Here is a 14,108-nt window from a genome sequence, read left to right as displayed (position 1 = left end):
GGTTGATTTTTCTTTGTTAAATGGCATTTAAATGTTGGGGTCCAGCCTCAGCGGGCCAGGGGTCCCCAAAGGTGTGGACGGAGTCGGCAAAGAATGTTTTACACAGAGACAGCATTCAGAACTCTCTAGCTCTCTCTTTGGTCTCCGTGGATCTTCCTGTGCCTGGCTGAGGCCACAGAGAAAGATCCAGAGGCAAGCTTAGCCTTTATTTTATAGTCAGAGGTAAACAAGGTAGTGGTTACCATAGTTACACTGTTCTTGTGAGTTTCACTTGTTTTGACCATAGTTACACTGTTCTTGTGAGTTTCACTTGTTTTTGTTCTTGTTCTGGCTGCACTTCCCTCAGCCCATTAGCTTCCCAGATAAGATCTAGAGAGCATCAAAAGGTCAAGCCTAATTATGCCTAAGAGGACGGTGCCCTCTAAGCTGGGACTTGTTTGTGACTTTGCCAACAGGTCAGTCCCAGGCTTAATCCTATATCGGCTCCCCACATTTAAATATATAAAATAAATGTCAAAAATATAAGTCTTTGTTTTACTATGGTTGCAAATATCAAAAAATTTCTATATGTGACACGGCACCAGAGTTAAGTTAGGGTTTTTCAAAATGCTGGCACGCCGAGCTCAAAAGGTTCGCCATCACTGTTATAGGACATTGACAATGATAACTCTGAACAGATTTCTCTCTGTCTTTCCTGCTCTCTCCTGCTCTCTCTAAAAATCAATGGAAAAATATCCTTGGGTGAGGATTAAAAATATATATATGGGATTTGCAAAATCCTTGCTTCTGTGAGGAGACAAACAATAAGGTGACAGAGGGTAAAAGTGAATCCCAGGCCTGCTGGCTAAATTTTCTAAGACATCTACGTTGGCAGCGCTGATGGATGACAACTGACTCACATCAGCCCAGTCCAGCAGCCGTGCCCTGTTCTGGGTGTCTTCGGAATCACCAAAGAATACCCCGTAGTCAACACCACTGAATGATGAAGAGAACTTAATGACTTCAAGGTCTTTGGAAATCCAACGTTCATCGAGAGAAAACTTGGAAACTTTCACATGGAAACCTGAACTGTTTGGGGTGAAGAGAGGATCCCTTTCCGGGGAAGCGGCTTAGCCCTTGCGGTGGATTCCTCAGGGAGGGGTGAAGCCGAGCAAGGGAACGATCAGCAGCTCATGACCAGGCTGTGGTTGAGAGCACAGATGGTGGAGTGACTGCACCCAACAGGAAGTGAAGTCAGCGCCAGGGGAGCTCAGAAGTAGACAGGTCCTGGGGCCAGAAAGGCTGCATCTTGACAGCTGGACTCCGCAGAGCCCAGATCTGAGTCTCCGCCACCTGCTTGCTGACCACACCTCAGGGAAACACAGGCATCGCCCACCCAAAGATTCATCTTGGCCAGAGGCATCGCGAAAGCTTCCTATTGTCTGTCTTTCACAGGAGAGAGATGAAAAGCAATGCGATCCTCCAGGGAGCTGCTTAGGATAATGCACTCATAAGCTTCCCCAAAGGTCATCTGTTCTAAAACTAAGGCTCAGTGGGGTAATTCCACTGGAGTGGCCATACTTAATTGCAAGTATTGTCATGAAATTCAACATATATTGCATGATCTTGGCAGATAGTCAAGGTTTGTAATATTTTGTTTGTGGTTAATGGAAGGAAGCACTATGAAGGCTGTTGGGGAAGGCAAGTTAATGTCATGCTTAACCCAGGCCAAGTGGCCTGACTTTGGGGGGGGGGGGTCACCAGAAGCAGGACAATGTTGCCAAAGTCATGATCACTGAAAACGGAGTGACTCATGCTTCCACCCCTAGCACTTGTGTTGTGGGTGAGGCTCCCCCGGAATCTGGGTCGGCCTCTCTCTGAAGTCTGCATGTTCATTGACGAGTGTATATAATACTCATAACGTTTACCATGTCTTCTCTTTTCAGATCCTATTACACAGCAACTGTCACATCTTCTTAAACACATGCATGTGCCCAGGCCTTCCCATCACCTCCCACAAATCAAATAGACCAGTGACTTTCCAGTGGTGGTGATTTTGCACCCCAGGGGGTACTTGGCAATGTGTGGACACAATTTTTAAGTCTTTATTGTTGAAAGTATTACATATGTCCCCTTTTCCCCCTATTGACCTCTCCCCCCCACCCCTCCCCCCAGGCCTTCACCACCCTATTATCTGTGTCTATGGGTGATGCATATACGCAAATGAGTTCATTGGTTGATCTCTCCCTCCCCTCTCCCCTGCCTTCCCTCTGAGGTTTGTTTGTTTGTTTTAATATGTTTTTATTGACTTCTTAGAGAGAGAGAGGAAGGGAGAGAGAAAAAAACATCGATGAGAGAGAGAAACATTGATAGGCTACTTCCCACAACCCTGGCCTGGAATCAAACAGGCAACCATTCGGTGCAGGAGACAACACTCAACCAACCGAGCCACACCGGCCAGGGCTGTGTGGGTTCATTTTTGGTTGTCACATCTGGGAGGTGGGGATACTATGCTACTGGCTTCCAGTGGGTCTCCAGGGGCCAAGGATGCTGCTAAACAATCTATGATGGCACCGTTCGGCTCCCTCCTGAGAATCATTCTGCCCCAAACGTTCATTTTGCTGAGGCTGAGAAAACCTGAGAAAGACAGAAACACAGGGCACCGAACTTACTGGATCTTGGAAAATGTGGCTCTGTCTACACCAGTGGTTCTCAACCTGCTGGCCCTTTAAATACAGTTCCTCATGTTGTGACCCAACCAGAAAATGATTTTCGTTGCTACTTCACAACTGTCATGTTGCTACTGTTAGGAATCGTCATGTAAATATCTGATCTGCAGGAGAGTCTTAGGCGACCCCTGTGAAAGGGTCGTTGGACCGCCAAAGGGGTCGCGACCCACAGGTTGAGAACCGCTGGTCTACACCAATCCAATTAAAGGGCTATTTGGCCACGCAATTCAGCAACATGGAGGGTCACAGGAAGTCACTGCAGGTACAATATTTGATTGTTGGATTCTTATGGTGACAGAAGTGGGAGGGAGCAGGATGATTCGGCCCATCGATTTCACTTATCTCAGGAGTCCAACTGGGGAACCAGGGCACTGGAATAAAGCGCTCCGTTCTCTCACCTGTGCCACCTTCAACTCTACTGCTCTAGGCTTGGATTTCTTCAGCCATGAAATAGAAAACGTTTCTAGCCCTAACCGGTGTGGCTCAGTGGATAGAGCATCGGCCTGCGGACGCAAGGGTCCCAGGTTCAATTCCCGCCAAGGGCATGTACCTTGGTTGGGGGCACATCCCCAGTAGGGGGTGTGCAGGAGGCAGCTGATCGATGTTTCTCTCTCATCGATGTTTCTAACTCTCTATTCCTCTCCCTTCCTCTCTGTAAAAAATCAATAAAATATATTTTAAAAAAAAGAAAGAAAGAAAACAGAAAACGTTTCTAACCCACCAGCTGGTGGTGAGGCTAAAACGGACACGGACTGTGTCCAAACGCTTTGACAATAAACGTAAATGAAATACTGTGATCTGTAGTTACTCCAGAAGTGCCTCCAGGAAATCACTGATTCGTGCATGTCCGCCGTGGCCCTCACGCGCCAGCTCCTCTCTAGCCCATCGAAATGAATGAAGTCCGGCTAGTTTGATGTCCCAGCATCTATCAGATACACCGACCGCTCTCCACCTCCAGCCCAGCGGCCGTCCTACTACAGGCAACATGGTCAAGGGCACATGCAGGAGATGCGGGCTCGATCCCCAGTAGGGGGCGTGCAGGAGGCAGCCAATCCTCTCTCTCCCGGGCCTACATGCCAGGCTGTGTTCCGGCTCCTTCTCGCCCGTGCCTCCTTCCTGGAACCGCAGCCATCTGTTCCAAATGTAAATAGGATCAAGTCCCCAAAAGGCTGTCAAGGACGACGCCCAGCTGGAAGGACTGGGTCCCCCTAAACTCAATGTGGGGAAACGGTGGGAGGAATGGTTGGGAGGCGAACATCAGCGCTCACATGCATTTTTGTGACGATAAAGCAGAACAGCCATGCTCTACTTCGGAGTGCAGCTGATTATATAAATACAGGATGCTCTTATCTACTGGAGTGTTTGTGTTTCTCTCTTTGTGGCCATGATGACCATTTCAAAAGACGAGGGAAGAGTTCAGAGCAACTCTGAACGTTTTCGCGATGTACTCATCTCTCCGGCAAACTGACCGAACAGCTGTCACACCATAGGCATCCAACAGATGTCTGATGAATGAAGAAAGTGCGAGCCACTGAGTTCTTTTTTTTAAGTTAAATTCTTTTATTTTTGTAATATATTCTTCTTTTTATTGATTTCAGAGAGGAAGGGAGGGAGAGAGAGATAGAAACATCAATGATGAGAGAGAATCATTGGCTGCCTCCTGCACGCCTCCTACTGGGGATGGAGTCCGCATCCCCTGCATGTGCCCTTGACCAGAATGGAACCCGGGACCCTTCAGTCCACAGACCGACGCTCTATCCACTGAGCCATACCGGCTAGGGCCACTGATTTCTTATATGCTGTCTCATCTTGAACAAATGCAAAAAGCAGTGAAGGAAGAACATACATACTTGATCCCAGATTATATTTCAGAGCAAAAAGAGGTACTGACGACACACGCAGGGGAATTCTTTCCCCAGACGATGCAGACAAAAAAAAAAAAAAGCCTCCAAGACCCCAGGAGCAAAACCCTGTTGGGCAAAGTGAGTGGAATATGTGTGCTAAAAGGCAAAACCAGCTTTTGAAGTAACCTAACCAGTGGTCGGCAAACTCATTAGTCAACAGAGCCAAATACCAACAGTACAACGATGGAAATTTCTTTTGAGAGCCACATTTTTTAAACTTAAACTATATAGGTAGGTACACTGTTATATACTTAATTAGGGTACTCCTAAGGCTTAGGAAGAGCCACACTCAAGGGGCCAAAGAGCCGCCTGTGGCTCGCGAGCCGCAGTTTGCCGGCCATGGACCTAAACCCATATGGGAATAGCACAGAAAAGTGCAGTGTTAGCATAGACACTGAACTGCACAGGGTTACGTTACTATGAGAAGCAATGGGTCACACTCCATAGAGAACAATCTCTTGACTTGTGAGTGACACTGAGCTGCCGAATGCTGCTGCTTTCAGTCTAAAGCAGCGGTTCTCAACCTGTGGGTCGCGACCCCTTTGGCGGTCCAACGACCCTTTCACAGGGGTCGCCTAAGACCATCCTGCAGATCAGATATGTACATGACGATTCATCACAGTGGCAACATGACAGTTAGGAAGTAGCAACGAAAATCATTTTCTGGTTGGGTCACCACATGAGGAACTGGATTTAAAGGGCCAGAAGGTTGAGAACCACTGTGATGCACAAGGAACTCCAGGGACCAGGTGATTTGCTGTAGTCTGACAGCCCACACATTCCCTCTGCCATCTTCCTTCTTACAGTCTTAACTCAGAAAAGCTGCACGCGGTGATCGGCGCTGGAATAAAGGGCTATTTCATCAGCAAACCTTCAGAGCGTAAGAGGAGGCGTCAGCGTGTCTCTAAGCGAACGCTTTTAGGAGACTCAGACAGCTGAGTGATGCAGTGGATTTATATGCACGACTGAGGCACTCACCATTCCTAGCATGAATGGACAAATTCGACTTGTTTCAATGAAGGAGGCAGTTCTCAGCGGTCCTCCCTTTCCTTATACAGTAAATGGTACAGAGACCTTACAAATGAAAGGGCACCGGCCCACAACTCAACATCTGGAAAAGGTGGCGGGGGGATGCTAATTGGGAGGAATGAGCACAGACTATAGCCCAGTGGTTCTCAACCTTCTGGCCCTTTAAATACAGTTCCTCATGTTGTGATCCAACCATAAAGTGATTTTCGTTGCTACTTCATCACTGTCATGTTGCTACTGTTAGGAATCGTCATGGAAATATCTGATCTGCAGGATGGTCTTAGGCGACCCCTGTGAAAGGGTCGTTCGACCGCCAAGGGGGTCGCGACCCACAGGTTGAGAACCGCTGCTCTAGATCCTTCAGTGCAAAGAAACCTCTGCCGGAAACGGGTTACCCCTAGCACCACGTTAAGAGGCAAAAGACGAGGTCCCCACTGTCTCCAAAAAATGAACAAGCATTAGGAACTTACGCTTGTCATTTCAAGACAAGTACCTGGCAAAACTAGAGAAAGAGCCACCATAGATTCCTAAACCTCTCACCAGGGAAGGGACCTTCACAGTTTTCTAGTTCAGACCCTCTTTGTTTTTTTCCCAGCCCAGCAAAGGGAACCGGCAGGCACTCCCAGTGAGCCCAGGGCCCCCAGCAGCCCCGGGCACCTGCCGGGGTCTCTCCAGGACCTCGGGCCCCAGCACTCCTGTCCAGTTTGACTACTGTCTTGAAAAATGTCTTTGTATGTGCAGAGTGCATTTTGGAGGCCATGAATTTCAGACCCATAACTGTCTTTGCTTTATTACATTATAAGTATTGAGGATTCTTTTTTTTATTATTGTCTAAAGTTTTACATATGAGTGTTAACCATTCTTGTCTGCACGCGCAGCATGCTTCTCTCCAATTCTGCAAGCGGGCATTCAGCGCGGGCACCCAACCTCAACAGGGCGAATCGCGTCAAGGAAAACTCCGTCAAGGAGCAGGCGGCAGAGCAAGGCCATGCCCCACCTCAAAACAGCACATCGCACAACTGGAAAATAAATGTGCAGAGACTGTCGTCAGCCGGCACGGCCGCCTGCCGCTTCCTGGAGGCGCATCCAGAACCTTCAGCGCGCATTCCTCAGAAGCCCTTTTCTTTCGTGCCTCCTTCTCTCTCTCAAACATCAACTCGGTCTAGAATCGCGGAGCAGTCATCAACCTTGAAATCTTGAGTCTTTTCTTAAAGGAAACAACCCCCCCTGCGCTTGTTGTCGGTTGTGTGCTGCGCAACTCCAGTGCGTGGCACACAGTAGGTCTGCAGTAAATATTTATGGAATATCTGAGTCAACAGAGGGAGCAGAGGCGGCTGACAGCAGACCCCCGGCTCCTTGTGTATGGATGAGAGACTGTGCGACCTTCCATCCCGTTCCGGATTCAGAGGGAATGTACACCCCCTTTCTCAGCGGCTGCACCCCGACGCACATTTCCCTGCGAGCCCTCTTGCCACACGCTGCGATCGCCATCCCACCCCATCCCGTCCCTGCAGCGCGTCTGACCCACGGCTGGGCTGAGCGGGAAACCGGGGCCGGCCCCTGGAGCCCCATTTCTCCCCCAGGCGGGATCCAGGTTCAACTCCCACACCCCGGCCCCAGGGTGGGGGCTCCCCTTCTAAGGGGCCGTGGACCCTGGGGGACAAGACACACGCAGCCCCCTCCCCTCCGCTCACCGTACCCCCCAGGACCTCCGGGAGCCACGGATCCCCCCAAGACCAGCTGTCCCCTCCCAGGCCGGTCCAGTGGCGCCCCCTGTCGCCCGTCGGCTCCGGGACACTCACCGCGTAGTGCAGCTGCGGTTTCTCGCGGGCCACCGGGTCCCCCATGTCGCTGGCGGGGAAGATCGGGGGTCCCCGGGCACAGCCTGGGATCACGACGCCGCTCCGAGGTCCCCTTATTTCACCGCCATCCCGGGCGGACCCCGGACGCGAGCGCTGCTCCCGGCCCCCGAGCGAGCTCAATGCCAAGTGCCCAGCGCGCCCGCGTCCCACCGCCCGAGCTGGGGCCAGGGAGGCGCCGCTGCGAATGGGCAGGAGGAGGAGTAGCGGCGGGAGGAGGAGGAGGAGAGGGAGGAGAAGTTGGAGGAGGAGGAGTTGGAGGAGGGGAGGAGGGAGGGGGAGGACGGGGCGGGTAATGGGGGGGAGGAGGGAGCAGCCCAGTCAGTGTCGAGGGGCGGGCGTTCCGTCCTTCCGCGCCCGGGAGGCCCCTGTCGCGGCTGCTGCCACCAGCTGTTGAAGGCGACAGCGACCAGCGTGCCCGCGACAGGTGTCGGGGCAGCGGGCACTCCTGCCTCCTGCCACCCCACCCCCCGCCGAAGCCGAAACCCCAGTCAGAGGGCCAGAGGGTGGCCCAGAAAGACTTGCAGGAACTTGGGAACGCGCCCCAGGGAGGGCGGGGTTTCGCCTTTGGAAAGCCCTCCTTTGGGAAAGTCAAGGCCACCGGACCCCGAGGAGGGGGCAGCGGGAAAGGAGCCAGGAACGCTGCCCGGGGGGACTGATCCCGGGAGGGAGGCCTGGCTGGAGGGCGGCTGGGGCCGCACGCTTTGGGCAAAGTGGGTCCCCGAAGACTTGCAGGGCCTGGGCAGGTCTGGGGAAGGCACTGGAAAGGGAGTCCTGGCAAGTGTGGGGAACATGAGGCCTGGCATCGGTGCCAGGCTGGATCCAAGGGGAGGTGGCCTCCCAGCGCTGCCTTCTGGGTCTTAGTTCTTAGGAGCGACTCAGAAAAGGACGCAGCAAGGATTTGGACATAGAAGAAACAGGCATCGCAAATGCTGCTGGGTCCGCCGAATGGAATCGGTGTCAGTACAGTCTACCTAAAACTGGCCCCTGCTCTGCACTTTCTTTTAATAGATTTTTATTTAGTTCGGAGAGGAAGGGAGAGGGAGAGAGAGAGAAACATCCATGATGAGAGAGAACCATGGATGGGTTGCCTCCTGCACGCCCCCCGCTGGGGATGGAGCCTGTAATCCCAGCAGGTGCCCTGACAGGGAATCCAACTGTGACCTCCTGGTTCATGGGTCGATGCTGAGCCACTGAGCCACACCGGCTGGGCGTGTGCTTTCCACCCCCTTGGAGGAGAGCGCCCACTCCTTCCCCCGGCCCAGGCCACTGTCATGTCTGCGCTCCCTCCTACAAGCTGAGCCGGGGCTAGGCACAGCTTCAGCCAGAGCGGACCATCCAGACCCAGTGAAATCAAGCCATCCCAGCCACGGACGGGTGACTACCGAGTGGAAGGTGGATTTGTGAGTGGCTCGTGCCCATTTTTGAGGTTCCCCCTGTACTGAACTCCCCGAGTGGCCCTCCGCCTGCCCTGTGGGGGTAGGGAGGATGGGAGAATAGGACATGGCCCCTATGCTGGGGCCCTTATCATTTGGTTGGACTGACCACCCCCTGGATTATAACATTTCAGAGCAAGTGGCTGCATGATTGTAAAGAGCACCAGGAATGTGGAGCCAGAGGTGCAGGTATCCTGAAGACTCTACTAGGCCCGTGGTGGGCAAACGGCGGCTCTCGAGCCACATGCGGCTCTTTGGCCCCTTGAGTGTGGCTCTTCCACAAAATACCATGTGCGGGCGCGCACGTACAGTGCGATTGAAACTTCGTGGCCCATGCGCAGAAGTCGGTATTTTGTGGAAGAGCCACACTCAAGGGGCCAAAGAGCCGCATGTGGCTCGTGAGCCGCAGTTTGCCGACCACTGCACTAGGCAATCCCGTGATGGTTCATTTGCTAAAAAACGAAGCTTATATCCTGAAGTTCCCAGCACCACCTGATCTCATTGTGCCTACCCTCTGACCCAACAATTTCACTCCGAGATAAGATAGAAAAAATGGGCCAATGGCCTTCCGTGTGCAGGAATGTTCATGATAGCTTCAGGCAGGATCACAAAAAATGGAAACAATCTAAAAGAATGGGTGCATAGCCAGCCGGCGTGGCTTAATGGTTGAGTGTCGGCCTATGAACCAGGAGGTCAGGGTTCGATTCCTGGTCAGGGCACAGGCCTGGGTTTCGGGCTCCATTCCCAGTGTGGGGCGTGCAGGAGGCAGCAGATCCATGATTCTCTCTCATCATTGATGTTTCTATCTCTCTCTCCCTCTCGCTTCTTCTCTGAAATCAATCTATCTATCTATCTATCTATCTATCATCTATCTTTCTTTCTTTTTCTTTCTTTCTTTCTTTCTTTCTTTCTTTCTTTCTTTCTTTCTTTCTTTCTTTCTTTCTTTCATAATAAAAACAAGTAAAAGAATGATTTTCCCACCTGCAGATTCCAGTTCAAGGTTGAGATGGCCGGAACCTCTCCCCGCAGCTCAGGTGCCAGGTGGGACCCACCCTGGACAGGACACCCTTCCATCCCAAGGCCACTCACACCCTCACCTACACCCGCAAAGACTGGGACAGTGTAGACAAGACCGCTCACCTCACAGGCTCATCTCTGGGGTGTGGGAAGAAACCGGAGTCCCCGGAGAAAACGCACACAGATGTGGGGAGACTGCACACTGCACGCAGACATGGTCCCAGCGGGAATCCATTGTTTTTCTCATCAACGTTAGAACAAGACGAAACGACATTGTACAAAACAACATTACCCGGGGACCTGCTTTATTTACATGTTAGAAATGACTCTGCCTGCTAGCGTCTTTCTTGCTAAATTGTCATTGCTAAGTTGGAGTTACATTTTCAAGTGCCATAGAGCTGTTTTTTTCCGTGTTTAAAAGGTTTGGGGAGATGGGACAACACATTTAAGAAATGATCAGTGCATGCTGCAAGGCTCTTAAATGCACCTCAACGTGGATCATACGCCTCTGTAGTTCTCAGTGCATTTGTTCAAGACTCGAGGAGGGACCTAGGTTATGCAGAACTCTAAGAGGTCTGCTAAATCTTAAACGATTTTCCCTAGTCGGTTTGGCTCAGTGGATAGAGCATTGGCCTATGGATCAAAGGGTCCCTTGGTTGCAGGCTCCTCCCCGGCCCCGGCCCTGGTTGGGGCCCGTGCAGGAGGCAACCAATCAATGTGTATCTCTCACATCGATGTTTCTCTCTGACTCTCCCTCTCTTTTCCACTCTCTCTGAAAATCAATGGAAAAATAACCTCAGGGGAAGATTAACAACAACAAAATTTCTTAGACTATGTTTTCTATTTGCTATTGAGTTATATGAGTTCTTTATGGGATTTTTTGGTATATTAACCGCTTATTACATATATAGTTTGCAAATATTTTTCCAGTTCTGTAGATTGCCTTTGCATTTTGTTCATTGTGTCTTTTGCTGTGCAGAAAAGGTTTTAGTTTTATGTGTCTCACTTGTTTATTTTTGCTTTTACGGCTTGAAGTTTTGGGATCAAACCAATAATTCTTTGCTGTCCTAGCATCCTAGGATGTTCAGCAACGCCCCTGGCATCCACCTGCGAGATGGGAGTTTTACCCCCTCCCCCAGCTGGGACAATCCAAAATGTCCCCTGGGGGTAGGGGCAGGAGCCTCCCTGTCTGAGAAGCACAGCTTTTAGGAAGTTCTGCATCCATAATCTTAGAGCAGCGGTTCTCAACCTGTGGGTCGCGACCCCTTTGGGGGTTGAACGACCCTTTCACAGGGGTCACCTAAGACCATCGGAAAACACATATAGAATTACATATTGTTTTTGTGATGAATCACTATGCTTTCATGATGTTCAATTTGTAACCATGAAAATCCATCCTGCATATCAGATATTTACGATTCATAACAGTAGCAACATGACAGTGATGAAGTAGCAACGAAAATAATTTTATGGTTGGGTCACAATATGAGGAGCTGTATGAAAGGGTCGCGGCATTAGGAAGGTTGAGAACCACTGCCTTAGAGCTTACTGCTGCCTGTCTTCTAATTTTCTGATGAATCGTGAGCATGTTTTTATTACATCTGGCTCCTTCTACTCAACATCGTGTTTTTAAGGTTCTTTCGTGTTGTTCTATGTAGCTGTCGCTGGGTCATTCCCACTGCTGTCTAGTAGTCCATTGTGTGTGTTTAGCACTATTTATCTTTTCAAGTGCTGCGAAACATCTGTGTCCTTTCCAGCTTAGAGCTACCGGAAACCATACTGCTCAAACACCATTACACATATCTCCTCACGCACATGTGTGTGCGTTTTTACAGGGCACAAACCTGGCAACAGAATTGCTGGGTCACGGGCAGGCCTAGCCTCAACTTCACTGGGTAATGCCCCCAACAGTTTTCCAAACGGATTGTACCAATTAGAATCTTTATTTACACGCCAGTATAAATAGACTGAGCATAGTTTATATAAAGGCTGAACATAGTTTAGAGTTGTCTCTCTCTCTTCGAGGTTTTCTCATGGGGCTTGCAAGATAAAACTCAGGAAATCAAACACCAGGATGAGGAAGGAGAGCTGGGGATGGAGCCTAAGGTCCTCCTTGGCCAAAATCATGTCTCTTTTAAGTGAAGGAGGACCAACCAGGCCTGCAAGGAATCGGAAATGCCGTTGCTGACCCACCCACACGTACAGGTGGGAGCAACGAGAACACAATGTTTATGCTTTTGAGGGAGGACCTTTTATTCGCAGAAACTCAGCACACTGTGGGGGGCGGGATCTTAGCAACCCAACTATAAACATAAAGGCATTGCCACTAAAGGAACTGCCATTCTGCTTCACAGCCATAATCCTCCCTTTCAGATTAACCCTAATGGGGAGATGGAGATGGGAGAAAGCCAAGAAGAATGAAGCTTTCATTCCTTTTTCCAGCTCAGTTAGAAAGAGACAACTCCCATTCTGAAGACAGACTTGGTCCAAAGACGGGGAGCGAGGAACTCCTGGGGGTCCCAAGAATGGTACCCTGGGGGGTGTTGTGACATAGAACAGTGAAGAAAGAAAAAAATGCACTGGTATCACCTCTAATGTCGCCCTCAGCCTTGATCACTACTACTGAGAATATTAAGAAGTTATACAAGGTGTGGCAAAAGTAGGTTTATAGTTGTGAGTACGTGAAACAGAGTTTATTCTTGTAGTATTATTATTAATTATTGTATTATTATCCATACTCTCCTGCCCCAAATGTCAAGTGCCAATTTTGAGGAACCCTTCATAGACATAAGAAATTCATGCTTTGCCCTAACCGGTTTGGCTCAGTGGATAGAGCGTCAGCCTGCAGACTGAAAGGTCCCAGGTTCGATTCCGGTCGAGGGCATGTACCTTGGTTGTGGGCACATCCCCAGTAGGAGGTGTGCAAGGGGCAGCTGATCGATGTTTCTCTCTCATTGATGTTTCTAAACCTCTATCCCTCTCCCTTCCTCTCCGTAAAACATCAATAAAATCTATTTTAAAATTTAAAAAAAGAAATTCATGCTTTAATAGTTCTCACTCAGTAGAACATCTCACACAACCACCACTTGTCTTTCAGTGGAGTGAGCCCTGCACCAGCCAAGCAAACAAGGAGCGATTTCCCCAGAGCAGAAGAGTAGAGCTGGGCTCTGGGTCCTCCTCCAGCCAACACAACATATCAAAAGGCTAACAGGTAAAAACTGGCCGTTGGTGTCATCCAGACTAGACGCTATGGAGTCGTCTGGAGCCCTTGGCTAGTCACCCAACAAAACTACTCTTTTCAAAGGCTCGGCAGTCGGATGAATGATGCTTGCACATGTCATGACTCCGGCGTCTGAAATTTCCAAAACAAGTTTAGATGGGACGTTGCCCCCTCCTCAATTAATCTCTTGTGTGATTATGATTTCACTTTTCAAGGGAACAGAACATACAAGGCAAAAGTTAAGAATCTGTTGTCAGAAGTGTAATAAAATGAGGAGAATGAAATAGAGTGTCCCGCGCATGCCAAGTCACTTAACCTGTCTGTGTCTCATTAATCCACCGAATAGAGAGAAGGAGCCAGAGTTTCAGGTCACAAGGCGTGCTTGGGACAGAAAAGTTGAACCCCAGCCATTTCATGGGGCCGCCTTTGCCTTGCTGTGCAACGTGAGCCAACCAAAGAGAACGACTCCAAACCCAATGTCTTCTTTCTTGATTCTTTTTCCTTGGGACCACGCTTTATGAAAGTAGCGCTCTGCCAGGTGCAATTTTGTCCCCCAGGGCACATTTGGCAAGATTTGAAAATGTTTTTTTTAATCAAAGCTAAAGTTTATTTGGTGCATAATCTGTGCTTGCTCTCAGGTACTTTCACATGTATCTTTTCCTTTGATATGTAAAAGCAACCATATGAGGTATCTTACAGGTTAAAAAAAAACAACATAACACAAACCTACCTCTTTCACTTATTCAGGTGAAAAGAAGGTTTATAAGCATCCACACTAATAAAAGAGAAACATGCAAATTGGTGTCACTCCGCTACGCCCACCAGCCAATCATGATAAGTATGCAAATTAACCCAACAAAGATGGCGGTTAATTTGCATATGCAGGCGCAGAGCGAAGACTGAATACTGAACACTGAAGAGGCTTGGCTTCTCTG

General features: G+C 49.7%; 1 protein-coding gene across 3 annotated transcripts in view; it reads right to left on the bottom strand.

The window, feature by feature from the left end:
- Positions 1 to 14,108, bottom strand: part of ARHGAP6 (Rho GTPase activating protein 6) — a 502,460-nt gene that overhangs the window by 290,782 nt on the left and 197,570 nt on the right. The window contains exon 1 of one of the 3 annotated variants that reach the window (XM_036305307.1): positions 7,444 to 7,685. The exons of the other annotated variants lie outside the window; for them this stretch is intronic. Within the exon in view, the coding sequence (XP_036161200.1) occupies positions 7,444 to 7,488 (45 nt within the window). The 5' untranslated portion in view covers positions 7,489 to 7,685. Of the gene's footprint in view, positions 1 to 7,443; positions 7,686 to 14,108 lie in introns of those variants that run through there. 3 annotated transcript variants of the gene reach the window in all.

The sequence above is a fragment of the Myotis myotis genome, unplaced genomic scaffold, assembly GCF_014108235.1.
Source record: "Myotis myotis isolate mMyoMyo1 unplaced genomic scaffold, mMyoMyo1.p scaffold_m19_p_4, whole genome shotgun sequence".
Lineage (NCBI taxonomy): Eukaryota > Metazoa > Chordata > Mammalia > Chiroptera > Vespertilionidae > Myotis > Myotis myotis.
Note: the sequence above shows the minus strand (reverse complement) of the source record. Positions and strands in the feature narration are given on the sequence as shown.